Genomic DNA, 26,982 nt, shown 5'->3' with positions numbered 1-26,982 from the left:
AGTTAAAATTCACACTTGGCTTCAAACAGTTTGAGATACAGTATTTCCTTAATCTTTTTTTAACCAGATCAGTTTTCAGAACTGGAGCTTTAATGTTTACATAATCTCTGATTAATTGGACAAAAACAGTGAACCTGCTGGTTTAAAAAAGGTTAATCTGGTAGTCTACACAAAAGGTTCAAGGCTCAGCGGTAGATTATTTGTTTGTAAAACCAAAATGTTCAACTCTCTCACTGCACTGTTTAAAAGCAACATACTGTATATATAACACATCCTGTTGTTTTTAACTAAATTCAGTAGAATATTATAGCATTTTTCTTCTTTAAAAATATAGATATTCAAAAAAATTGCAGTTAATACGCACAGTAGAATAAAAAAAATAAAACAAAAGCGTATAATGCAAGGTTAGAATAGTTTGGGGTTTGTCATTAGTTTTGGTTTTTGTTTTGGGTTTTTTTTGTAATTTTTTGTAATATGGAGTATTTGCCAGGTGCAAGATTGAAAAAGGTAGTAAGTAAAAATAATGTGTCTCAAATAGAACCTTTTAAAGTTGTTGGCAGAGAAAAAAATAAATACACTTCATATGAACCCATGTTAACAACATTGAGGATTATGTTCCATGAAGGCACATCTCTTCTTTAGCTCAGTCTGCATGTGACTTAGATCCCTGTAATTGTTCCTTTTTGTGGTTTTAGCTTTGGGTTCCTAAGTGGAATCTGTTCCCTTTGTTCGTGGCACTCTGTAGTCATTTTTTTTTTTACACCTCGGTTACTTTCATCTTTGTTATGTTCCTATAAAGGGAAAAACAACATGTGATCTCATTTGGACATTTGGTCTTTCTCATTTAAGTGTCAAACTAAAACAGCAAATGAAAAAACTAGTCAAACATTAATTAACATTGTAAGTATTTTACTGTGTAATAGTGGCCAAACCACAATTAATCATACATACAGTACAATACACAATACGTATAAATACTAGAGTAAGTTAACAGATATTTGTTTGTAGTTTTCCTACATATTGTCATATCATGAAAAGCTTAAAAAAATGACAGATAATTAACTCTCCGGCACATGCTGTATCATGCTGTACCTGCCTCTTTGATTTATCATATTCAATTCAGTCACATTTCAGAGCACAGGGTGCTTTCAAATGTGTGTTTATCATCACCGCTCATATGATGTCGCTGTTGAACACTGCAGAGCAGAGAAAGCGTGTGCATTTCTTTGTGCAAAGGAGCTATTGTTCCATCAATTGTGTCCTTCCTGAAAAATCCGGTGAATGCAGCCACAGTGTGCCTGAATATTCTCAAAACATCACCTCAACAAAAAAAAGATCTTCTAAAACTCCATTTCAACAGATTTCACTGAAGAATAGGTCACAAAAACATACACAGGACACAGGTTTAATCTGTCACATGCAGAATAAAATGTGCATTCATCGTATCTTGAAAATATTTGCAAATGACTTGATTTATACAAAAACACAAATGCTTATATATATATGTATATATATATATATATATATATATATATATATATACATATACATATACATATACATATACATATATGTCTATAGACATTTTGTAATTTAAAAAAACACATTGACAGTCATTGTGATAAACAATGACTGTCATATATAGAAAAAATATCAGTGAATCTAATGTTCATCTCTCACACACATAAAGTTCCAGATCAGTCAACTATGAAAAAAACATAATCATGGCTTGAAAGGAAAGAGACTCAAACAACAGGTTTGATTTACATTAACGTCACTGCATAACTCGTAAATAAAAAAACACAACAACCAAGTATAAATAACTCAGATATAACTTCAGATAGATGGTAAGTTTGATGTGTAGATTATGCATTCTTGTTCAGTGTAGGTGGCCTGTTTGTTAATCCACCCTTGGTGGAAACAAAACAATTCTTTTTTTTGCTTTGTGTTCTACTGTCAGTCATGAAGTGAGATCAGATTCTTCAGGTTTAAATTCTGGTTGGTGGGAACAAACTTGTTGCACGGATTTCATGTAACGGGCGTCTGCTGATGAGGTCTATGTTGTGGTTTAGAACAGAGGAAATACTGTGCTAATGTAGTGCATGAATAGAAATGTTCTGCTTTCAGTTAAAACACGACTGCGTTAGCACCGCTTACGTGTTTTAGAAGTGCTCTTCAGCACAATGTGAGGTAATCCAACAGCCCATTTATCACACGGCCAATACTGAAGCCCAGGAAGTGAGTACGGTATCTCATAGTTGGCGTCCAGGTAAGCTATCAGGGTGCTGCCATAAGCCACCGCCATCACAATGAGAATGTGCCTGGAGGATACAAAAAAAAAATTCAAATAAATATACCGTACGTGATCATGTCTTTGACAGGAATAACCTTATCTCATTGCCTCATAATGTTGATAAGAAAAAGAAAAAAACAGGACATAACTAAGCCAGGACCTACCAGATACTGTGCAGGTAGCAGAAGTTTATCTTCTGCCAGAAGCTGCAACCAAAACGGTCGCCGATCCAGCAGGCGATGGCGAGCACCCACAGAGCCACCGACATCTTAGCGAGTCGCAGAACCTTCGGGTCAGTGCAGCTGCGCAAGAGAGAAAGAGAGAGGGGATAAAACAACGAACTGCACCACAAATACACTCACAGGGGCCTGAAAAAGGGCCATATTTTTCATACCTTCTCATCTCAATCGCGAGAGTGTAAAGCAGATGGAGGCCAAAGCAGTTTAAAGCGTAGGCGTTGGCTGTGGGTTTGACGAACGAGGACACCGTGGTGATGACGGTGATCAGCATGACGAGTCGTGAAAATGTAGCTCTGTGGTGAAAAAAAGACAGGAAAAGGTTTATGTGAATGTTCTGTATGATGAGACATGGAAATCATCCAGGAGTGAGACGCCTGAACTTTAGTTTTAAGTTCACGCAGGAGATGGACAGGCTGTCTCGCTCTTGTCCAAACTCTTGACACATCATCACTGTCTGAGCTTGTATCTCACTCATCTTCTGCTGGTTTATCCTCCACATGAGGGCAGGGTTCACCCTGGACAGGTCGCCAGTCCATCACAGAGACAATTTAGAGAGTCCAATTGACTTAATCCCCAAATATGCATGTTTTTGGAGTGTGGGAAGAAACCAGAGAACCCGTAGAAAACCCACACACACACGGGGAGAACATGCAAACTCCATGCTTCAGAATGGGCCATGTTTGGACTGGCTCACAAACCTTTAAAGGCAGCCATGTGGCCCTTTTCTGGATATCTGAAGAATATAAAATTACTATTCACTCTCTTTTATCGCTAATTGCGCTCTCTCTATCTCCTCCTGAGAGAATTGATACACCTGTTGAACAGGTATTGTACGGTGGAAGTTATTGCTGCCGTTTCTCTGAATCAAAATAATGGAAATAAATGGCTTATTTTCTTTATGTTGTGAGCTGCATGACCTAAAATTAGCTCTGAGAGATTATTCCCAAAACAACACTCAGCCTCCTGACTCTCAGTTGATCCAGTCATGGTGACGAGGACAAACACAGTCCAACATATGAGTTTATTTAGCCAGGGCGGTGTTTCTTCAGGTGCTCATGAAACTTTCATTCATCTTTTGCCCACCTTGTGGTTAAATATTAACAAAGAGTAGGTGTAGCTCCAGTTCCTCACAATAGTGAGAGCCCCTGTCTGTCCCGTTCAGGTGAAGACGACGGCACCACAGTGTGTCTTTGGAACAATGACACTTGTAGGGGCTGTCAGCACAAACAGCTTAGGTTTCAGAGTGACGCTATGACATTGTGGGTGTTTTTTATTGTCTTCTTATTATTGAAGGATAATTGAGCATGGAAAGATATGCTGTGCTGCGTTTGCTGAATAACGGCAGAAGCAAACCTGTAAACAGTAAACCACGGTATGTAAGGTTATCATACGTACCTGTCTTTTATAAAAGAGGGAAACAGTCTGCGGGGAAACCAGGTGGCATATCCCACTGCCAACACCCACAGGATGGACAGCTCGTCCAACATCTGGCCAACAAAACTCAGAGTCATGTGGAAATACGCCGAGAAGAGCCCTGAAAGAAGAGAAACGGTTAAGGAATACAGAATAACTAAAAGAGACATTTTGGGAATGTATCTAAAGTTAATCTAAACTCTAATTGATAATGGTTTAGTCAAAGAGCAGAAAAAATCTCCGGTTTTCTGGAAGTTTCTTCTCATTTACAATCAAAATGATGGTGGAATTTTCTTTTTTAGTTGATTATTGATTGACAGAATTAATGAAATATTCAGTCAGTCAATAAAATTACAACATATGATCAATTGAGAAACTGTTGGAGTTGTTAATGACCCACATCATGATCATTACCATCTAACATATAAATAAATCTTTGTGCCACAGTGCTGGTGGACTTCATGTTCATTTGGGGATCATTACACTTACTGCCTACTTGGCAGTTACTGTATGGCGACATTTCATCGTCTGTCATCGTCAGACAAAGATAGTCGGATTCATTCATTCATCAAATTAAAACTGAACCAACAACTTGAAACAACACAGAACAGTTGTTCATGTCTAACAGGCTTAGTGACTCATGTTCACGTGAGGAAAACTGATTTTCCTTGAGATTCAAGACACACGTCTGTAAGTATTATGAAATGGTGAGTTATGGATGAACTATGTAAGAACGAGCGACTGACCAACAAAAAGCATCATGATCCAAACCATGTGGACTGACAGGCTCCTCTCCTTGGCGTATGGATGCAGGAGGTAGAGCATGACGGGAGATATGATAAAGAAAACAAAGCTGCTCATCTGCAGGAGGAAAAACGACCAAAAAGAACGTAAAAAAACAACAACAACAGCGTTAATTTAACTGGCAGTTATGAGAAAACAAAAACATGTTTGTGTTGATGGAGAACTTACAGTGTTGAAATATTCCACCACATGCTCCGAGTGTTTGTAGTTGTCTTCACACCAGTCAATTTCGGAACTTTCGTAGGCAAAAACTCCTGCCATCTTCTCACTGGAGTAGACGCCTGTGAGACAGAGAGGGACCAGAGTGCACCTGTTTGTATCTCATCTGTTCTCCACACGAGGTTTAAACCGTGGCAGAACATTTGGTTTAATGTAAATGAACTTTTCCCGTCTTTTATTCAAATGTGGCGCAACACAGTCAGCAGCACACTTAAATGCACATCCGAGCGTTTATCAGTGCATTTGTCAACGACTGTAACTGCAGAGTGATGTCATGTATCAGTGACATTCATAGGACAATTCAGAACTCAAAACACTTTCTTCTCTGGTTGTTCTCACAAACTAGTGCCAAACATCTAATTCTTCAAACTTCAGCTGTAAATGTTAAAAAGCAGTTCCAGCCCTTTCCGCACAAGATTAGTGATCACACCTGTTTGGTGAAGTCATTTTAAAAATAAATTGTCCCACCCCCAAATTTGCTCTTATAATTGACTTAGAACTGATATATTGTGAGTGTGACCATTTATTATTCAACAACAAACCCAATGACACTAGCTTTTAAACTTATTATTTTCTGTACTTTACATGTAAAAAAATAAATATGACAAGGATTTACAGGTGTAATCTAATAACGTGACTACTGAATGACCACAGTAGACTTGGCTGACTATACATTTTTAGTTTTAGAACAGAAATAACTACAGCAATATCAGTGTCATTTAAAATATGACTACTTGACACTACTAGTTTAAGAGAAATGGGATCATCTTAATTTGAAAATATCTTACAACATAACCCAGTTACTGTTTTCTTCTCTGCTTCTTCTCACAAACTAGTGCCATGTGTAATCAAACATCGGACTCTATCAAACAAACCCATTGACACCAGCTTTTAAACTAATTAATTTCCCCCAGTAAGTTGTACTTTATTTAATGTATTCATGTATTTTTTAAATGAATTACAGAGGAATACTTATAACTGATAAATTGTGAATCTAACATTTACCCAATTTAGTATTCAACAACAAACCCAAGTATACCGTCTTTTAAACTTGACATGGAGTATGAGAAAATATGACATGTATTTACAGGTGTACCTATTAATGTGACTCCTGAAAGAACACAGTAGACTTATAATTACTTTGTACCACAGATACACGCGCACTACAACAGGAATAATAACAGGATTATTCTAGCCGGAGATGTGAAACAGTTTTACACCTTTCCAGTCAGTTTCTATAAGAAAGTATTAACACACGTGAATAAAAATCAGTGGAACTGAGAGTGAGACGGGATCGGATCTTACCCCCCATGTCGCTGCTGCAGCCACAGCCTCCTCCGGTGCGTGAGTCCTGCTGCAGGTGGTGCGACAGGTGCGGCTAGTGGGCGGAGCTTCAAACCGCTCCCGACCCTGTGTCATCGAGGGGAAATGTCTGGAATGGACTGATTAATTGTTTTTGTTTTGTTTTGTTTTGTTTAAACACACACACACACACACGCACACGCACACGCAGGTGTAGAATAATAAACATGTGTAAAATGAATACCTGATGTGGAGAAATTACACGCAGTCAATTAGATATGACAAATATTTAACATGATATCCGACCTCGAATGTATCGAATGTCATGTCTGTGTAATAGGTCTGCTGTGGATGAGGAGGCTCAACCTTGTGTGTCCACCTGTCTTTAATGCACCAGGTCAACACTGCCACCGATGGAGATTTCAGAATAAAAGCAGCCAGACACAAGTTCTGTCCAATTTTTAAACAGAAAAAAAGTCTGTTTTGTTTCTGCTGAATCATCTGTTGCTCCTGACAGCTGTGCTGAAAGATGAGTGGTAGAAAATGTGCTGTGTGAAAGTGTGAATGGGTGAACGGCAAAACTGTAGTGTAAAGCAGCTTTGAATGGTCGTCAAGACTAGAAAAGGGCTATATAAATTAGAGCTGAAACAATTACTCGATTAATCGATTATTAAATGAATCCTCAACTGTTTTGACAATTGATTAACTGTTTTTTTAAATTGAATGTGAATATTTTCTTTGTTTCTTTGCTCCATATAACAAAGCAATCTTTAAAACTCGTGGCCAAAACAAGACATTCGAGAACATGAATACACCCAGTGTTAGACATATTGTATTGTTCCTCTTTTTATTAATAGCCTATACAAAAGCAGATATTTATTGACAGTGAGGGGAATCACATTATTTTACAAAAATCAAACCACAAAGTGAAAACAAAACACAAAAGCAACAGAATTCAACACTTGTAAATGATCACCGCTCTCTGTTCCATGCTCCAGATTCAGAAATCAATCGATTATAACTCGACCACGACAAAGGTCACGTCTAAACGTTGTCTCGAGTTTATTCCCCCGTCTCAGTGGGCGGCTGTGACTCGTCTGAGGCAGGTTCGTTATGGTGCAAAAATGTGAACGTTCAAGTTATTAAAGACGCATTTATTGATACCTGGAATTACTTGATATTACACTGGTGGGTGACTTGCTCAAGAATACTGATTTCAGGGTAAAAGCATCACGTGAATATAAACACTGTGGATACCGACAAAAAAAGAGATCTGGCGTTTTAGGGCACTTTTCTTTCAAGAGTGTAAGTTAAGCTTTAAGTCATTCTCAGCAAAGTAACCGTTCTAAGAAAAGTGGAGAAGGTAGAGATCTTGTTGCTAGGTCATTATGAACAACATAGTCTAAGGCAACAGGAGACATGAAACCGGAGCTCTTCTTTGCAGGAGGATCTGAGTTTTAAGTCTCATGGTCATAACAACAAAGTTACCAGTGCTGAGCTTGTGCAGCACAATAAAATGTCAGCGAGATGCAACTGCTTCACCGATCCTATTTCCGTAGGGGGATGAAGATCGACGATGCGACCGTGCACAAATCCCTTTGTAACAGTACTTACACGCTGTTTTACACACAATTTCACACATTTCCCAACAGACTCGGACAAGTCCATGAGGATCCAGCGAGGCTCGGGTCAAATCTTGTCCACATAGTTACCAGGGAAGAGGCCTTCCCTGCCTCGAATCCTGCCCGTCCACCAACCTGATGGATCTGCAGTTGGGAAAAAAGCAGAGAGCAGACATTGAAAAAATGTGGAGCTGCAAGATTATCTATCCCAGCATCTCACAATTCCTGTACTGCGTGTTTTAGTTGTTCCCCTGCTCCAACACACCTGATTCAGATGAAACATCTAAAACATGCAGGACAAGGTTGATTGGGAAACACTGATTTATCCTGATCTATTTTTGTTTTTGCATCTTTCTTTTCTCTTCATCCTCACACCTTCTTTGACCAGGTCAAAGACCTCATTGGCCTCGAAGCTGATCTCGTCCGTGTCCTGTCCGACGTACTGATACAGCGCTCGACAGCGAGGCCCCGAGGGTCGAGGCTGTGGTTTCGGAGCTGGAGGAGGTCGCTGACTGATGCTCTGTCTCCTCTGCTTCCTGTAAGTAAAGAATTGACATGACAAAAGGGACGGAGAAGAGTGGGTAATGAAAGGAAGTGGCAAAGACTGACAAATGGTCAAACAGGGAGAGTAAGAAGACCACGGAGAAAGAGAGAGTTGCACCGTTGCTGTTGCAGCTCTCTGTTGTTCCCGTTGAGTTAATACTTTTGAGATCAACTAGTGTAACAAATGACTTCATAAATGTCCACTATCCTTTGCTTGATTCACAAGAAAAGACTACAAATATGAATTCCTATAAACACTGACCTCACAGTATAAATCCTCTTAAAAGGTTAACAATCACACAATTGCATACATTGCAATTATTATTCTTAAAATATGAAATTTCAATCAATTTAGACCAAAAACCTCCCAGTAAACTAGTTTTATTTACATTAATGATTCTTATTTCTCTTTATATCATTTTAATGTGATTTACTATGTGCTAATAAAGCTGTGAGTCATGACTTATTAACATTCTTTAAAGCACAGCAACAGATTTTAACACCCGAAAGCTCTAAGGTGTTTTCAAGTGGGAATAAACAGGATTTTCTTTCTTACTCATTCATTTGGGCTCACCGAGCCTCACCTTGTCGTGCCCTAACAACACAATAAACCTGTTTTTTTTACATATCAAGTCCAACCACGCGTTTTGCAAACACCCTTCAAGAGTGTACTTTTATTTTCCTCTTACCCTGACATGCCCTGGTCAGGCACATTGAGGAAGTCCAAGTTCCTTTGGTTGTGCTGGTTGTGGGCGGGGGCTCTGGGAGTCTTCTGGGAGCCCAGTTTGGGCAGGGCAGCGCTGGGTGGTCGGACCTGTCTTTGTGGGGAGGAATATGTGATGTCTGATGGTTGTCTGCAGGGCGCTCTGGAAAACTTGGCTGCTCCATTCTGATGAGCTGAGGAGAGAGAGAGAGAGAAAGAGAGAGAAAAGGTGGAGTCAGAGCAAAAATTAATCCCCCAAACTGGTTTAACACGTCAATTAAGCCAGTTTGCAACTCACCACTCCAGTTTACAGAGACAGATTTGAAAATATGCAGTGGGTTTAAAATGGTCAGTGGTGGAGGAAGTGGTCACAAAGGAAACAAACTACTTCTACTTGTGATTTTCTCAGCTCATTTTTTGGGTATGATCAGCTCTGGCCTTGATGTTGTAGTTGAATAGATTGAGGTGCATCCATGTGTATGTATACATGCATGTATGTGTGTGTGTGTGTGAACATGTCTGTAGGCTGTGAGAACAATGAGAACAAACCTTTCTTTGTGTGGACATGATGACATTGTGAGGACATTCTGGTAGGTCCTCACAACTTTAAAAGACTTTTTGAGGGTTGAGATTTGGTTTTAGGGTGAGGGTTAGAATTGGTTAAGGGTGGTGTGTATTTTAATGTATATCTCCATGAGACAAAAAAACAAAAATAAACATAGGAAGTTTCTAATGCAAAGCTTCTTAAGTTACATTTTATTCATATAGGAAAAGTGTGATAAATAAATGATGGAATGATCTAGTTTCCCAATACTGGCCCAAATTTTTTTAATCTTATATGAGTTCAGAGCTTTAATGCTGAAAAAAATAGAACTGACAGTTAACCTAAATTAAATGTGTGGGGTTTTGTTTCGAACTGAAGGCCCATTATTCAATTGCTTACAAAAAAATTGGCCCTCAACCACATTTACTTGCTGAACCCTGTTTTAGTTTGGCAACCTGCTCATTTGAATCAGGTGTGTGTGTGTGTGGCACAGGGAAACATCTAAAACATGCAGGACAGGGGGTCCACGAGGATCAGGATTGGGAAACACTCATCTAAAGGAGTTACCTTTGCCAGCCGGATGGTTTCTCCCTCCACCATGAGACTGAGGAGCACCTTTCCTGGTCGGCTCTGATGAAACAAGCGCACAGTTACAACAATATCTAGGACAAACAAGAATTCAATCTGTCTGTTATTTTTGGACTTACTGGAGGACTTAGGTAGACCGTCTCCTATTGTGATGGTGAGGGTCTTCCCTCCAGGTTTGAGCTGGGCCAGGTCTCCTTGTCCCCTCTGAAATGCCACCACCCTGGATCCTCCTCCACCCCAGCCCTCCTTCTTCACTCTGAACTCCAGTCTGAGTCACACAAAAGTTATGTTAGTGTTTTGTGCTCACAGTTTCTGAGAAATACAAACACACACACAGGCCGTTTGAACATGTGTGTGTTCTTCTACCTGTCAGTGAAGGTGATTGTCAGTTTTCTCTTGGTGACGTCCTCGTAGCGCTTCGAGAGCAGGCTGAGGAGCTCAGTCTTAAAGTTGGACTCCAGCAGGCTGTCGTACTGAGCCTCGTGCAGGATGAAGAAATCATCCTGTCTTGTACTAAAGGGACAAAACCAAAGTGAATGAAAAAGTCAACATGTGTCTGTTGTGGAAAAAACAACTGGAAACACTTCTCATCTCTGTAATCTTTCTTGTCATATAGAATTTTTTCCTGTGTGAGCAAGTTTTAATGTTTTTCTTCTGTGTTCTCACATTTACTGTAACTGTAATGCTGCTATCTTCTCCAAGTCTCTCTTGTAAAAGACAAAAATATACATGCCTCCCTCAGTGAGAAATCAGTAACTCTGTTTTTCTAGAGTTCTCCACAAGCTGCAGATCAATGTTAGAATGAGGAGTGAGATTTTATGTCATCCATCACTTTAAGATACAATATGCAACATTTCCGTGTTGAAATATCGAAGAACAACAAGATTATTGTTATTTTTTTGTGGAGAAATGTAGTCACATTGGCCAAAATGCAATCAGAGTGAGGAAGGAAGGTATTTGGTACTACTAGTCAGCCAGTATGTTGTCTTTTATTCCTACTTTATTGTGCGTACTCGTCTCTAATGGACCACGACAACTCACTGTGGTTAGCTACATGTTCTTAAGCTCCGCCCATGGAGAGCAAATGCACAGAGGAACAACATGACAACAGTTCCCATCAACTCATACTGAAAACAGTAGGTGGTGGTAGCATGTGTTAATAACACAACCATAGTGAGCAAATTGTATTTGAACACTATTTATCCTGTATTTGTTCCCGCTGGTTACTTTAATTCAGAACAATAACAGTACACTTAGAGCTTTTTCAAGAACATGAATGTTTGGGAAATGCACTTTTGTCTCAGGGTCATGATTTATAAATGACACAGCTAAGGAAAGTGGCAGAAAAAAGAAAATAAAATAAACTGTTGCTTTGCAAATTAAATATAAACTAAATAAAACCCTAATTCTGTGTATCTGCACTTCAGTAGAAATGGTCATGTGTTGCATTTACTGTGGCTGCAACAGCTGCTGCTTCTCACAAAGAAGTGGCTGATTGTTGATGACTAAACAGGAAACTAGCCCATGTATTTTCTGCAACAGCACAGGCCACAAACGCCACAGCTACATTAATAATCACGTGTAAACGACAGCCGTACCTGAGCGAGACACTACTGATGCTCTCGAACTCCAGTTTTCGTTTCAGCACCTCTTTAATCTGTCCCTTCTCAGGCCCTTTCTTCACCTTCTCTCGACCAATCAGATAGATGCCTTTGGGCGTCAAGATCAAATCTCTCTTGATAGACTGCGGTTGTGAAACAAAGGAAAAAAGAAAGAAGGAAGAGCTGTGAGTATAATGCCAGAAAGAGAAGAGGAGTGCGTTTTGTGTTGTCTGACCTTTGTGTGCACTTCAAGAACATATTGTTGTTGCTTTGTCACATTTATATTTTTAAATTTTCATAAAACTAAACACACCTTGAACCTGCGATCAAACTTATTGACTGAATCGGCAAAGTCGACTCGCTCTCTCTTGGACAGAAACTGCCTCAGCTCCGGCTTCTGCTCCAGACCCAGATAATCTCCGACAAAGTTCCTGTTGATGCTGTTCTTCCTCCGCTCCTTGGCGTTGTACAGGATGTCTGAGGCTGGGTTGTGCAAGAGGAGACAAACACTTAGAGTTAAACCTTGAACCTTGCACGAGGCGGCGACAGTGTGCGTGTGTGTGTTTGTTTTGACTTACCCTCCTCTCTCATTTGTTCATACTTCTTCCTGGCAATGTATCTCCTCCAGGCTTTCTGGATGATCCTGGCAAAGGTGTCAAACTTCCTCTCCCTCATCTCCTCCAGTAAAAACAGCTGAGGAACAAAGAGCACATGGAAGGACTTTATCACCATTCATTCATTGATTAATATATTTAGATTTTACGCTACAGCTTTTTATGGCATTCGTTTCGTCTGTGTCATTAGGCACAGAAACTATACGTAGATATATAATTATATGTAGATATTTAATGTAATCTGGGAAAACAGAAAAACAGAAACATTTGAACATATTATGCTTAATCAGGTTTATTTACACTTTCAACATCCATGAGAGTGCTGCTCATGAGTGTATTTGTCTGTTACTGTGTTATGTTTTTAATGTCATGTATATTATCTATATTTTTGGGTATTTAAGGGTTTTAGTTTTAGTCTTAGCTTTCTTTTTTATTATTATTATTTATTTTTTAAAAAAAACTGTGTTATTATGCATTTTTGGTAATATGTGTTCTACCTTCAAAATTACATGAACATGTTTGGGAATTCATAAAGTCATTATTTACAGGCTTAAACATGATATAGACTGGGGAAGTCTATATCATGTTTAAGCCTTAGTCCTCACATTTACAGGTCACATATTCAGGCTTTAAAAAAAAAACTTATGCGTTGTTGAGCCAATGTTATGATTCATTCTATATCCCATTTTAAGCAGTGATATAAAGTAGCAATTATTGTGCAGAAGTCACAAAATAGACCATTTGTTTCTGTTCCCTTTGTTCGTAAGTGAACTTTGAACTGTGACGTATTTCCAAATTTCACAAATTCAGTCCGATTATAAACAGTTTGAGTACTTTTTGCTCAGGTGTGTTTATATAGTGGTTGAAAAAGAACTTTTCTTTTTTCATCAGATTGCCTAGGTTGTGCTGAAAAAAAGGATATAAGACACTCTATATTGCACATTCTGATACCCTCTGTACTGTACATTTGATTAAGTAACGGAAAAAAGCAGACAAAATGCTCTGTGTTCTAAGGGTCAATGCAGATAACACCTGTGGTAGGTAGGTGCTGAAACAGGTAAGAGTCACTTAGAATGAAACATAACCATTTCAGAAACAATACTAAGATTTGTTTGACGCAGAAAGAAAATAGTGTAAAAGTTTAGTTTTTTTTACCGATTCAGGATTCTTGACAAAGACCTTGGTGCGTCCCATCTGATACTGGTCGTTATCCATGTTGACAGAGCGGAGCAGGTGCAGGACCCCCTGCTGCTCGGGACCCCTCCAGCCCGGCCACGTCTCCGCTGTCAGAATGGCATACCTGCATCGTGCACACACAATAAAAGTTGCTACTTGCGTGACAAACACACAGACATGGATGCACGTGTGGAAAACACACACACGGGATGAGACTCACCTCATCAGAAACTTATTGAAGAGCCTGCGATATGCAAACCCAGCCCTCCTCACGCGTATGTTCTCCCGAAGTCCCAGGTATTCAACCTGATGCCGAGCCCTGTCAACGGCGAGGAGTTACTATATTCTTTCAGCAGCTTTTACTATACACTCCCCGCAGCCACTTTATTAGGTACACCTGTTCACTAATCAGCCAATCACATGACAGCAACATGTAGACATTGACAGGATGAAGGTCAACCTGAGTATCGGAATGAAGAAGACCATCTCAAAACACACAACCCTTGGATCAGAGGGTCTACAGCAGCTCCTACCACTTTAGGTGTCCTGGTGTACCTAATTAAATGGTAGGTTTTGAACATTAAATTATAGTTTCTTTGTTTGTTTTTTCACGTGTAAGTGTCTGACCTGCTCTCCTCCCAGTCTTTAGGTCTTTTCGTCTCATTTGGTTTGATACAGCGGATATAATGCGGCGTGCACTTCATCAGGGTGTTCACCAGATCATTGGCTTGTTTCTGTTGGAAACATCAACGTGAAATCAAAGCAGTGCTGACCAAAAAAAAGGAGCAGAGCAGCCGATCTGTTTAAAACAGACAGGCGGGTTTAACTCTCACCTTGATCTTGGAGCTGGCTGTGGTTGGCCTGCTTTTCTTATCAGTGTTAAGGTTTTCAGGGAACAAGCTACGGATGAAGTCACTAAAGAGAAGAAATGATATTGTACAATTGTACAGTGAGGACAAACACACACACACACACACACACACACACACTGGGTGATTGCATCAGATGAATGTAGGAGACTCACTAGTCACTGCTTTGCATGAGCTCTATGAGGTCGGGGAAAAGCACATCCCGGTTTCTCTCACAGAAGCCAATGATATCATACGACACCTGCGATGACACCAAAGGCGGAATTTAAGTCTGTGCATCAACCAGAGCATAAATGATAGTATTATTGCTTTTAACACTTTTGAATTAAAATGTGTTCATCGGAAACTATTGAGAAAAAAAACATTAATGTGGCAAAGTATTGTTCAAAAAGGAGTAGGATGAAGCACATGCTTATCCGGTCCTACCCCTATTCTCTTCTTTTTCAACATAAATTCAACTTAAATCAGGTGTCTAGGACTTTCTTACAAAATTAAACTAGACAGTACTGGACCATATTACCGTAGACACTCAACACTTCCCCTCTATACACTTCTTCTCTATATCTTGAAAACAAAGTTTAATTTAAGCATTTTCTTAAACTGAAGAATAGTTCTGCTTTCTTTGATTTCATTCTCCAAACTGTTCCTCGAAGTCACTCGATTTCATTCTCCAAACTGAAATGGAGAAATGAATGTTTTGAAAATTCTTCACATGGCCTTTAACCCTATATTATAGCCATCGTGTGTCAATTAATACATTTTGAATGTTAGCATGAAGTTAAACGTATGTATGTTTTTGTTTTCCCTTTGTCCTATGACGTTACGTTCTAAATGCTCTTTTTTTGGAGAATACAAAAAGGTTGCAAAGTTGTTTTATAGGCATTTCCCCCCCCCCCCATACCTCCACACACTTACTAACTAACTAACTAACTAATTAACAACAGTGAAAGAGTTGTGTTACCTTTCCAGCGTAGTGATGAATGACAAAGCCGGAGTTCCAGTTGTTAAAGTGTTCATGTGTCCCCACAGCGGCCTGCAGCTTCTGCAGCAGAGTGCTGTCTGCACCTTCTCCTTTGGCGTGCATCGTGGCACACACGTCATCCAGCACACTCATTATACCAGGAGGGTTCTGCCATAATTATAAAAACATATATTTATAAAAACAAATGATACATGTTTTCAAATAGGTAACACTCAAATTGCAGAACAGAAAAAAACATGTTAAAAATAAATGTAAGGTTAAAAAATAAAATAATATTCTAAGTAATCTCATTTCTCTAGTAATTAAAAAAGAAATATGTGGGGGACAGGATTCATTTTAACTTTATAATATGGTAAATGTCCATTTTCTTACTACTGATGGTAGTAATTAACATTACCAACCTATAACCTGCACATGACTTTCAAAAAAACATATTACTGTAATATGATCTCCTTTTTACCATGATTGTATAGCTAAATACCATTACAATGACCCTATCACAAAATGATTACAACACTTTTACCATGTTGTTTTTTTATGTATAGGAAGGATATAGGAAAAAGTAGTAGTGGACATTTTGTGATTTGATGTCAAGTCAATACATATAACTAACAGATATTAGGTCAATAATAAAAACATAAAAATGTCTTAACAATTTACATTATAAATAAAACCAGGTCCAAGTCAACCAAGTCGATTGAGAATCAACTCTCATATACAATGACGACCTGGCCAAGAGGCAGCATAGAAACAGGGCAGACAAACAATAAAATGGGATAAATCAACAACAAAACCATGTTAAACCATTCATAGCAATTACATGTGCGAGGTGAAAAAAAGATAAATATTAAATGCAGGTGCACACTATGGTTTTAAAGAATTTTAGCAGATGATTCCAGTCATATGCAGGAGAAAACTGAAAGTTTGCTGTGTTATAGTTACGAGCTCACCAATTTATTTTCAATGAGGTCGCACACAATCTTGTTGTTGAAGTACTGAATAGGCGTCCACTTGATGCCCTCCTGAACGTACTCTTCCTAGAAGAGAAAATTGGACGATTCAGCGAAACAAAAGCTCAATAGAAATAGAAACTGAGTGAAACACTTCACACAACTATTCATTCGTCTTCTACCGCGTAATCCTCCACATGAGGGTCATGGGGGGCAGGGGGCGCTGGTGCCAATCCCAGGTGACATAGGGAGAAAGGCAGGGGACACTCTGGACAGGTCACCAGTCCATCACAGGGACAAATATAGAGAAAACAACCAATCAAATGAATTCAATTCTAAATCTCACAACTATGGTAAATGTAGAGTGTCCAATTTGCCTAATCTCTAAATCTGCATGTATTTGGACTGTGGGAAGAAACCAGAGAACTCAGAGATAACCCAGGCACACACGGGGAGAATCGCCACAAACATTTTCAAACTAAATTAAAAAAAGCAGCTCAATTGTTATCCTCTAACGAACAGAGATTCAGAATCAAGAGAGACAAAGTGAGAGATGTTGCACTAAATGTGCATTACCTGCTCAGCCTTCAGAGTGAGTTCGATGAAGATCTGCTGCAGCTTCTCATTCACAAAGTTGATACAGAACTGCTCAAATCCATTTCTCTGCAGCAGGAGAACAAAGTCCAGTCAGATCATCACACACGATAAAAACAAACAAACTGTGCTGCACTAGCTGTGAAATGACCAGCACACACCTGGAATATCTCAAAGCCATAAATATCAAGTACTCCGATACTGAATTCTTCATGTGGTTTCTGGATGGCTTTATTTATAGCCTGGAGGAGACAGACAGAGTAAGAGCAAGAGGAGAACCATAAAATACACATGCATTTCTCAACCTGCATAGAAATCTTTAAAAAGATAGTTGTGGTTTTCTCGCTGCTGTTGTACCTCAACCAGATAGTCAAAGAGTCGCGTGTAGAGCGCTTTGGCCAGAGCATCTCGAGTGTACGTGGCTTGTTCCTGGTTCAGGGTCACGTTAATGGACTCAGACTTCCCTCCCCACTTTGAATCCATCTTTCTGCTCGTCAGCTTGTCCTGCAGCCGGTTGGGGTCAATGCCCAGCAGATAGGCGGGGAAGGCGAGCACTAGATTGTGTTTCAAATGCATAAGGTTAACCCTCACCGGAAAACCTTGCATTAGATCAACGGTGTCAAAAATGAGGCTTATAATGAAGTGAAAGTTAAAACGTTCTGGATGATTTATATACAGTAAATGTCACTGTGATTTTGGATGAAATAGATTAAAATGAGCTAGTATGCATGAGTGACAGTGAGTGAGATTTAGATAAGACATGTTGTAAGGTTAGGATGAGGTCAGGCTGAGGGTAACAGCACAATAATAGTAGTTGTGGTTACTGTTCCAGTCTGTCTCGAGGAAATGAATACAAGTCAATGTAATGTCCCATTAAGTTTGTGTGTGTGTTACTCACAGTCTGTGCTCTCCACCTGTCCATAGTTGCCTGCCTCGATGAAGCTGATGTTTCCCATGTGCAGGATGCCCGCGATGATCTGCAGCACCTGAGCCTGGATGTCACCTGGGATCCCAATCACCTGCATGGCTTCCTGATAAATAGAAGATAAATGGATGGAAATAATCACTCATCACATAAAAATATTGCACTGTAAATGTGTGGTGATAATGGAGAGTGCACTCAAATGCGAAAGAGGAGACTTCTACGGTGGCCCTGAAGACTCAACGTGAATGCAAAAGCCACAACGGAAGTCAGTTCATGTTGTTTTTGTATTGTTCGTCTTGTTCGTTTCTTTGCATATATGGTTATCACTTGTATTTCCTTACCTGATTTCTATTTTTCTTCTCTGTCTACCTTTGTAGAAACCTTGGTTGAAATAGAAGAAATATAGAGGTAATATGAAAGGTAATGTGAGTATTAATGAGTACTAATATGAGTATGTGCAAGACGAACAATACAAAAACAAGATGAACGACTATAGCGCCACTGACCTTTCATTTACATACGTTGTGTTCGCTTTTGATAAGACTTTATTTTGAAAAACGGAACTAGGACTGCTTGGTTTGGACCGTTTCAGTAAATTTACCGTAAAGGAGGAATGTCCACTCACTTCACATTTAGGAACGACTGATTTAACCACGGCTCGGAAACAAAATTACCGCAGTGGCATCTCGTGTGAAGTGCCGAACTGCCGATAAGCAAATTGGTAAACTTGAGAAATGCCGGCGCTACTGCGTAACGGACAGTACCGACTTCCGCTTTGGCTTTTGCGTTCGGGGCCACCGTAGACTTCAGATTAAAAGAGGCAAAAGAAAGTGAGGAAAATATAGTAACATTGCTGTAAAACACCAAAAAAAAAACTAACACAACTGACAAATGCAGAAGAATTGCTTCTGGGCAATCAGACAGTAAGATCAACATTAGTGATTTTATAAGAAATTCTGTAAACAAAAGTGAGAACAAAACACAAACCTTTGTAAAGCAAAACAAAATGTGGCGACACATCTACATACAAATCCATGCTCTCTGGCCTCTGAGGTGAAGCTAAATACAGGCTTCTCTCTCAGAATATGTACCATAGTCTCCTGGAAGTCTTTGCTGTCATTGGTCCCATCCACCTTGTAGGTCCCAGACTGGTTGAGGTAGTAGTAGTAGTCAGGCGTCATGATGCCCAGGCCTTCTTTCTGCTGGGCGCTGGTGCCCTCTATCAGCTGGAGGACAACAGTGCAGGTAGAAGAGAGGGCATTAAAGCCATGATTAAAGCAGTGGTACTTGTAATGTTAGGGATTTTTTTTTTTACGTAGTTCTGTGATAGATGTGTAACTGTGCTCGTCTGCCATTAGTGTCTGACCTGATAGTAAATGTGGAAGTTCCTCTCACTCTCATTCTGGTTCACCACCCTCGACTTCTCCAGCAGGAAATTTGAGATTTTTCCGCCATCTGGCTCTCCTCCTCTGCTGAACTGAATTTCAAAGTATTTCCCCTGATAGATACAAATCAGAGTGAACAATCTGAGGTGACAACACACTGTCAGCTGTCAGGGGTCAGAGGATCAGATCTGACCCCTGACAGCTGCAAAGCACAACAATGGCACACAGTTCTCAGGCAATGAATCTACATTTTGAGGTTAAAAAAGTCATAAAATGTTTCTAGATGATATTCATTTGTAATTATGTATATATGTATTTATCAGCTGTGCACTGATGTCCATAAGAATACCAGTAACTATTTATTATATATATTTTTTATCTGATTCTGTTTGTAATTGTTTGGAAGTCTGTGGTGTTTATTAAAGGCCTGATTGTCAATGTGGGTTTTGCACTATTTAGTCAGTTTATACTATACTATGAATTTTGAAGGAAAACCTGAATAAAATATTTGAAATACAAACAAACTGTGCCTCCATTATATGTGTAAGACATTAGCCAAATTCACAGAATTGTCTTGGCATCACCTTCAGGACTCAGTTTGAAATTGCTACTTAAAACTAGTAGGCAACTAAAGATGTAGTAACAAATTGCTCTCTTGTATTTATCTATTCCGTGTTGTTTTTAATGCTGCGCTTTAATAATTGTATTAGTTTTATTCCTGTTTATTAAGTTTATAATTTTTTATCTTATAGTATTTTATTGTTTTATTTATTTAAGCATGTACAACATTCTGGGCAACAGGCATGGTTTAAAAAAAAAGAAAGAAAAAAAGATGCTCCATTTATAAACCTGACCTTTACCCTGAGGTGGACATCAACAGGGCTGAAGCAGTGCTTCTCTTCTACATGTGGCTTATTTGTACTTTCACATCTCTGAAACTATTGCAGCAATCCATTTATAGGTTTATAGTTTATCAGTTCAAGATGAAGTGTCATGTTAGTGTTGATGTTCACTTATTTATTCTCATGTTTGGCAGGTGTTAAGCTTGACGAATCCAACACCTTAAACACCAGTTTAATGTGTATAAATAATGGCTATCATCAAACACACACAAAAAACAGCATGAGCTTGATAGGAACATATTATTATATAGAATTGTTGAATTCAGTCAAAGTGACAAATTCAGACCTGATCAAACTGTTAATAAATGATTATCTGGAAACATAAATTGAATTGAATTTCTTGTCATTTCAGCTTGCCTGCACATGGAATGGCTAAGAACTAAAAAAGGGGACATGTATTGGAATCTCCAAAAACAACTACTGACACTCATACATTTAGTCAAACTCCTCTTACTGACTGTAAGGTACAAATCCATGTCATCGAGTAAACAGCAGCAGCAGCAGCAGCAGCTGGTGCCGAAGTAAAGATGATACTCACAAAACGGCTGGAGTTGTTGTTGCGCACAGTCTTGGCGTTACCGAAGGCTTCGAGCAAAGGATTTGACTGCAGGATGATATCTTTCACATGCTGACACACACACACACACACACACACACACACACACACACACACAAACAAGGATGAGACACAGCAGAAACACCCACAGCAAACACCACAGGAGGGTTTTTATTTTAAAGGGAACAGCGTCACTGTCTCTACCTGCACTTTCGATCCTCCTCCAGATACTTTGGAAATGTAACCCATGATGTATTTGGCCGCCACCGTCTTTCCTGCACCACTCTCACCACTAACACGACACCACGACATGAAAACACATGAGTACACAAACCGGTGTATGGTGTCAGAAACACAAGACTCACACACCTGATGATGACACACTGGTTTTCTCCATCGATCATCATGTTTCTGTACATGTTGTCGGTCAGGGCATAGATGTGAGGCGGATTCTCATACTGGGCCTGAGGAGAGATCAGATCCGGGTTACATTAAACTGTGATGTCGCTGGTCCACGGGAGGTGAAATGAAGAGGACTTTTTACTCACTGCTCCTTGATATAGTTCGACTTCTCGGTCTGTGAAATACGGCATCTGTTTGAAAGGGTTGACCGATATCAACACAGGGCCGATATAAGTCTGGACAGTTCAGTTAAGGCACATTATGGATGATTATCATCTCGAACAAGATCATCACACATCACATCACGACAACACTGTAGTTGTAGGAGGAGAATGCTCAGATGATGAGGTGAGGAGATGGTGCCTGGTTCCTCCTGCTGATGCTCTTACATGAGATCACGGATGGACATTATCTGGGTACAAGACAGAAACACAGTCCCTCTGGACTGTTGTTCAGTATTTAGATGATGGTAATTGGACTTGCTTAGTTGAGTAGACAAAGTCTGGACTCATATCTGAAAGCAGTAAAAAGATCCAGTTGTAACATAATGTTCTGCGTCCTTCATGTCTACAGCAGTAGAATTTACTTAATTGAATCTTTTTGAGGGCACTTCTTTGTGTTTTCAGTCACATTCTAAACTGTTTGTCATCACAAGTCACTCCATCTGTCTTCCCGTGTGCGGGGCAGGAATGATCTAAACACTGCTTCACTGACGAACATAGATCATCGCATGGATTTTGGAAGCCATTATATTTGAAAATAAAGAAAGTTGCACTGCATTGCTTTAAAATTTTACATATAAAAGCACACCGTGTCACCATAATATGAGCTGTTTTCATCGTTAAGGGGAAATGACTCATGTGATTTGTGATGATTTTAAAAATCCCTTTAAAATAATAAGGTTTTCAGTCAGTGAGTTTTCACATGAGGTGACGTCAACTTTCCTCGCAGGGAATTTATTTATGTATTTATTCTTCTGTCCTTTGTCTAAATATGGTTTTAAATTTCAGCCGACCTCCAAGAAGAAGTGACTTCCGAGCCGTTGAGTCATTCAGTGAATGCAAAAGAGGAAGAGTGAATTGCTTAAGCCCATAAATGTTGAACTGGTATATTGTTGGTAGATGCTGCAATCTAACACAGTTGATGGAAGGAACTATGTTTGATTAATCAGTTACCACCATGCTTTCCTGAACTTTAGGTGCGTTTTCTGCAATGACGGATGAAACGAGGTGTGAAGGCTGGTAGTTATAATTCCAAATCAATGTAAAATGCAGCCTGTAGGATACAAAGATGTAGTCGTCCATGTATCTCTTCTTGAGGTTTTCCACGATGGCGTCCTCAGTGATCTTGGACAGCAGGACCATGTCGTCCACGCCGCTCTGCTTCACATTTTGACTCTGCCAGTGATACTTCGCCTGAAACAAACACCACAGAGACAAACACGAATGGAAAGGCTGCTTTTCAAAATCTATACATGCAATTTGTTGACTTTAAACGTGTTTTATAACGACATAAAAACTATTACTATTTCTTATGGTAGATAGTTTATAAGGTGTGTGTCTTTTCTGTCAAGAATAAAATAATTATTCTCATATTTGTGTCAAAATAGTTCAAACTTTCCTGGTTTGCAGACCCAGCACAACTACTTCTAGGAAGCTGTCAGCCAAAGACGCAGAGATGCTCTTGTTCTATAGTCGGTGTCTGCAGAAGAACTGAGCAGAGGCTGATGCAGCAGTGCACCACATCTGTGCCCTTTTTCATTTTAGGCCACGTTGAACCTCTATCCGAGCTATATTGGAAATTTTAAGAAAGTTCACGTTTCCCCTTAACGATTAGTGACAGGAAGTAAAGGAGCGGCCTTAGCATGTATCAACGATTTGACCTGTGTCACGTCGAGGTTTTCGCAACTTGAAGTTGACAGACGTCACCTGTTAACAATCACACTTTATTTAAAATATGTTTTTGGGCTCTACTACATAGGACAGTGAAGTGTGAAAGGAGAAGAGACGGGGGAAGATGCAGCAAAGGACCACAGGACGTCTATTTACCTCTAAATAGGAACATAATTGGCATTTTATGTAATTACAAGACGTAACAGTAGTGATTAAGTCCATTAAAAAATGTTTTCCGAGGTTATAAATCAAGTGAGAAGCTCATTTGTCCATAGAAATACTTCTTTTTGCAACTAGTGGAGGCGCCCCCTAGCGGCTATTCGTTATATTTTTACTTCCGTGTTGGCCTCGTTCGGCAAATCCAGAAGACTGCGTCCACTTTTCCATGCAGGGTCTATAGCTCACAGTGAACATGCGACTAGTCAGTCATCGGTAGAAATGCATCTTAAAAACCGTAACCCAGTGTGGTTGTCATTACAGGAAGCTGGGTCTGGCTGCCAGGCAACGGGGTACAGATGAGACGAGATGAGCTCACTTTCTAAATTGGACATTTTAGAGAAGCAACAACAAACCAACGCAAACTTATAAACCAGGCTGAGCAGCTGAAAGTAAATGACACGGTGACGAAACAACAGCCACAGCTTTAATGCAACGTAATATTATGTTGCCGTGAAACGAGTCCTGTGCCACGGTTTTTTAAACGACGCGCTGAAGATCATCTCGTTTTTTTACATTTTACATTTCCATTTTGAAGCATTTAGCACACGCTTTTATCCAAAGCGACTTACAAGGGAATTGAGTATAGAACTGTGCATTGCTAACTGTACGACCTGCCAGGGGTGGAGATGAACTTGTGACCATGATGCCTCATGATGCACATGGGGGACCGTGAATGCTGGTTTGTTTGATGTGTGCAGACTGACAGGTCTTGCCAGTGGCAGAATGGTTGTGCTGTGGTTTGAGGCTTTCACCTACATTTGCTGCTTCACTGGAAGACAACGGCGTATACGTTTTAACATGCCATGTCTGACATTGATGCTCATGATCCAGCATTGACACTCATCCCTGCTATGAGAAAAGCAAAGTAGGCGACAAAAGGCCCACCTTTAGTGTCTTTCTGCCCCCATAGTTTGATTAATCCCACATTAGACCTTACATTTCTGCATATTTTCTATTTGGTAACACTTATCATAAGGCATGGGTCATTAACTGCCGGCCCACGACGGAATTCCAAAATAGAAAAAAATCTTCTGGTCCAGGGTCGGGCGATGAACGGATATATTGCATATCTGTGATTGGCTGAGTCCATTGACCTTTGGGGGATGGATTTTTGTCATCTTTCCATCTCATTTTATTTGATTGTCCGGCCCCCAAAGTATTGGCACCGTTGGTGATCCCTGTCATTAGGGAAATGTGCAGTGAGTTCTGTTTCTAGTTTTGTCTCAGTTACTAAAAAGGAATATATTTAGAATGCAAGTGGAAAATATAACTCTAAACACATACACGTGCCTTTAAGACAAAGAAATGAATCATCAGACCGAGGCGTTCAGTTTCAGTGTGTGTAGGGTTCACATTATCTTTAGGCTTCACTTCAGTCTTTATCACACCTTGGTTGTTTAAAGTGTCACTGTGGCGGAAAGCACTGATATTTTAACACTTCAAGAGTTGCAACGGTCTGCACAGTTTAGAGACCTTCAGAAATCCACACGTAAATCACACGGACATCTATTCGCATGCCGCTGCAGACTGCTGCGCATTTTGTGATTTGTAAAGAGTGTGAGGAGGAAGTGTTGTGACAGGCCTCTGCTTTGGTCCACTTCCTCCTCATCACTGCCTCTTGTGAAACCCTGTGAACTTCATACATCTTACAGCATGTCTTTCTGCAGCTCATTTTGTGAAACACGCTCAACTTTTCTGTCAGGGACAACATCCTTTAATGTTGATTTCCTGCTCTGTATACATTAAACATGTTTTTTTGTATTGTCCTGACCATGGAGTATACGTATGTAACTACATGAAATGTGATTACACATGAAACAGTTTTGCAGCGCTGAGCCTGTCACAGAGACTCGGAGCTTTTCTCAGTTGCCCTGAAAAAGAGGAAACCCACTCTTTCTGCTGCTGCTCATTCTCATGACATTTATCACCATCTCAAAAGGGATTTCAAAGCCTTAAAGTGGTATTTTTGTTTGTAAAAGGGAGACATGTGACAGGAAATCCAATTAATCGCGAGATATTTTCACTTTTTAAACAAAGAAACTGTCTTCAAGATGAAGATACATATCCAGATTCAAGCTTTCTAAGGTCAGAGTGTTTGATGCCCTGTTTTTTGGGCTGCACACACGTTACAGCTACAAAAAAAAGAAAAGAAAAAATGAAGGTGTGGTACCATACCATGGTTCCTGTCCTGTGGGCCTCTCTCTCTCCTCCTCAGGTGTCCACTGAGTTCAGACAGTGTGTATTTGTGTGTGTGTGTGTGTTTCAAATCCACAGGTTGTCCTCAGACGACAGCCATCGCACAACGGAACGGTCAAGAGTTGACAGCAGCCATCCACCTACAAGACAAGACATCCACTGCAACATTCAAAACCTACTTCCTCATCCTCCCACAGACCAAGTGTGTAAAACAAGAACTACTCTGACACCACACTCACACACACACACACACACACAGATGTACATATTCACCATGTAGTTGCTACTTCTGTATTTCTGTCGGGTTCAAAGTCATCAGACAAGCGGTGACACTGGTGACAGCAGATCCACAGTTAAGTCGGTCTACTCCATTTCACACACACACACACACAGGTGTACACTAGAGTAAGATGGCAACAACAGCTGCAAAACAATAATTAGAAAAAAAATCTGTCTGCCAAATGATGGTGTGCAGTTGTGAGCTGTCGACTCCACCCAGGCTGTGGTTACTCCACGGTGCGTTTGTGTCCTCAGAGGAGTTGCTGCCTCCAACGCCCATTCTAACTGATGCAGGTTCACACCAAGCGTAGTCTGTGCTGAGAGAAACCTGTTGATTTTCAAGTTCCTGTACAGAGGATTTGCAAATCAACCCAAATCTGGCTCAGTGGCAGTTTAGGAAACTATCAGCACATTATCAAAGGTTTCAGTCATACATGAGGACACAACAGGCCTCATTCTGTAGTTATTTACGCTCATTTTTATGGGGTTCCATTCGTGCCAGAAATATGTCGCCATGCGCACTGTCGAGGTCTACTGAACATGTGAGAAGACGTTTGTCTATGTCTATTAAACGTTGAACTGTCGGCGTCATGATGTGTCATCTGACAAAGTGTTGTTATGATGCATGTTAGGATGTGTTATCTTGATGTGTGGTTTGGACAGGATCTTTACGTCGTTACTACGTGTCGTTACTACGTGTCGTTACTACGTGTCGGAACCCCATACACTTTGCCCTTCGATGTTGTTAGTTGCTAGTGTCTTTGCTTTGTTTCGCATCATGTTGTAGTTTTGTTGGTCGCTGCTTGTGTTTCTGAAGTTGTTTTATGAGTGGATTTAGCATTTTATGGAGTTGAATTGTATTTCAATCACTTACTTCCTTTTAATCTCATTTAATTTTAATCTATAGTAATCTGCTGTGCTCCTTGGTTTGTGATTCTTTAACATACTTATGCTTTGTTAGTTGTGTGCTTGACGACTTGACTAACGATAACTGTGTAACAAGGAACAATTCTATTCAACTCTATTCCACCTATGTAACAAATCTGTACATTTATAAATGTATATGTTTTAAAGTTTTTAAAATGAATTCATTCATTAATGAATTAAACCTTTGTTTAACCAGAAAAAAACACATTGAGATTAAAAATCCCCTTTTCAAGTGTCTTGTCT

The 26,982-nt window shown here is 39.8% G+C and overlaps 2 protein-coding genes across 2 annotated transcripts; both read right to left on the bottom strand.

Moving 5' to 3' along the window:
• Positions 1-892: 892 nt before the first annotated feature.
• Positions 893-6,375, bottom strand: acer1 (alkaline ceramidase 1). Its single transcript, XM_058638702.1, has 7 exons — positions 6,274-6,375; positions 4,918-5,030; positions 4,692-4,806; positions 3,928-4,066; positions 2,688-2,825; positions 2,458-2,595; positions 893-2,321 (listed from the first exon to the last, which is right to left on the bottom strand). Exons 1-7 carry the CDS (start codon positions 6,278-6,280, stop codon positions 2,144-2,146), a joined length of 828 nt encoding a protein of 275 aa, XP_058494685.1. The 5' UTR covers positions 6,281-6,375; the 3' UTR covers positions 893-2,143.
• Positions 6,376-7,086: 711 nt separating this feature from the next.
• myo1f (myosin IF) lies at positions 7,087-25,961 on the bottom strand. Its single transcript, XM_058639308.1, has 29 exons — positions 25,807-25,961; positions 25,513-25,673; positions 22,513-22,641; positions 21,373-21,462; positions 21,194-21,288; positions 21,029-21,116; positions 20,807-20,896; positions 19,348-19,479; positions 19,073-19,207; positions 17,955-18,087; positions 17,414-17,610; positions 17,218-17,298; positions 17,039-17,125; positions 16,463-16,549; positions 15,492-15,659; positions 14,686-14,771; positions 14,495-14,576; positions 14,289-14,395; positions 13,882-13,980; positions 13,641-13,785; positions 12,450-12,564; positions 12,185-12,354; positions 11,869-12,014; positions 10,637-10,783; positions 10,390-10,538; positions 10,250-10,312; positions 9,125-9,332; positions 8,268-8,428; positions 7,087-8,036 (listed from the first exon to the last, which is right to left on the bottom strand). Exons 2-29 carry the CDS (start codon positions 25,513-25,515, stop codon positions 7,960-7,962), a joined length of 3,270 nt encoding a protein of 1,089 aa, XP_058495291.1. The 5' UTR covers positions 25,516-25,673; positions 25,807-25,961; the 3' UTR covers positions 7,087-7,959.
• Between the last annotated feature and the right edge of the window lie 1,021 nt (positions 25,962-26,982).

This window comes from Solea solea, chromosome 9 (assembly GCF_958295425.1).
Source record: "Solea solea chromosome 9, fSolSol10.1, whole genome shotgun sequence".
NCBI lineage: Eukaryota > Metazoa > Chordata > Actinopteri > Pleuronectiformes > Soleidae > Solea > Solea solea.
This window is presented reverse-complemented; position numbering and strand designations above follow the sequence as displayed.

Bases quoted from the DNA above. Each gene is read 5' to 3' on its own strand.
- acer1 (XM_058638702.1), bottom strand. The intron at 4,067-4,691 runs GTCAGTCGCTCG...CTCTTCTTTCAG, and splicing joins GATCATGATGCTTTTTGTTG to GGCTCTTCTCGGCGTATTTC. The intron at 2,826-3,927 runs GTACGTATGATA...TTTTCACCACAG, and splicing joins CCCTCTTTTATAAAAGACAG to AGCTACATTTTCACGACTCG.
- myo1f (XM_058639308.1), bottom strand. The intron at 12,355-12,449 runs GTAAGTCAAAAC...TGCACAACCCAG, and splicing joins TGAACAAATGAGAGAGGAGG to CCTCAGACATCCTGTACAAC. The intron at 10,313-10,389 runs GTAAGTCCAAAA...TTGTTTCATCAG, and splicing joins CGGTCTACCTAAGTCCTCCA to AGCCGACCAGGAAAGGTGCT.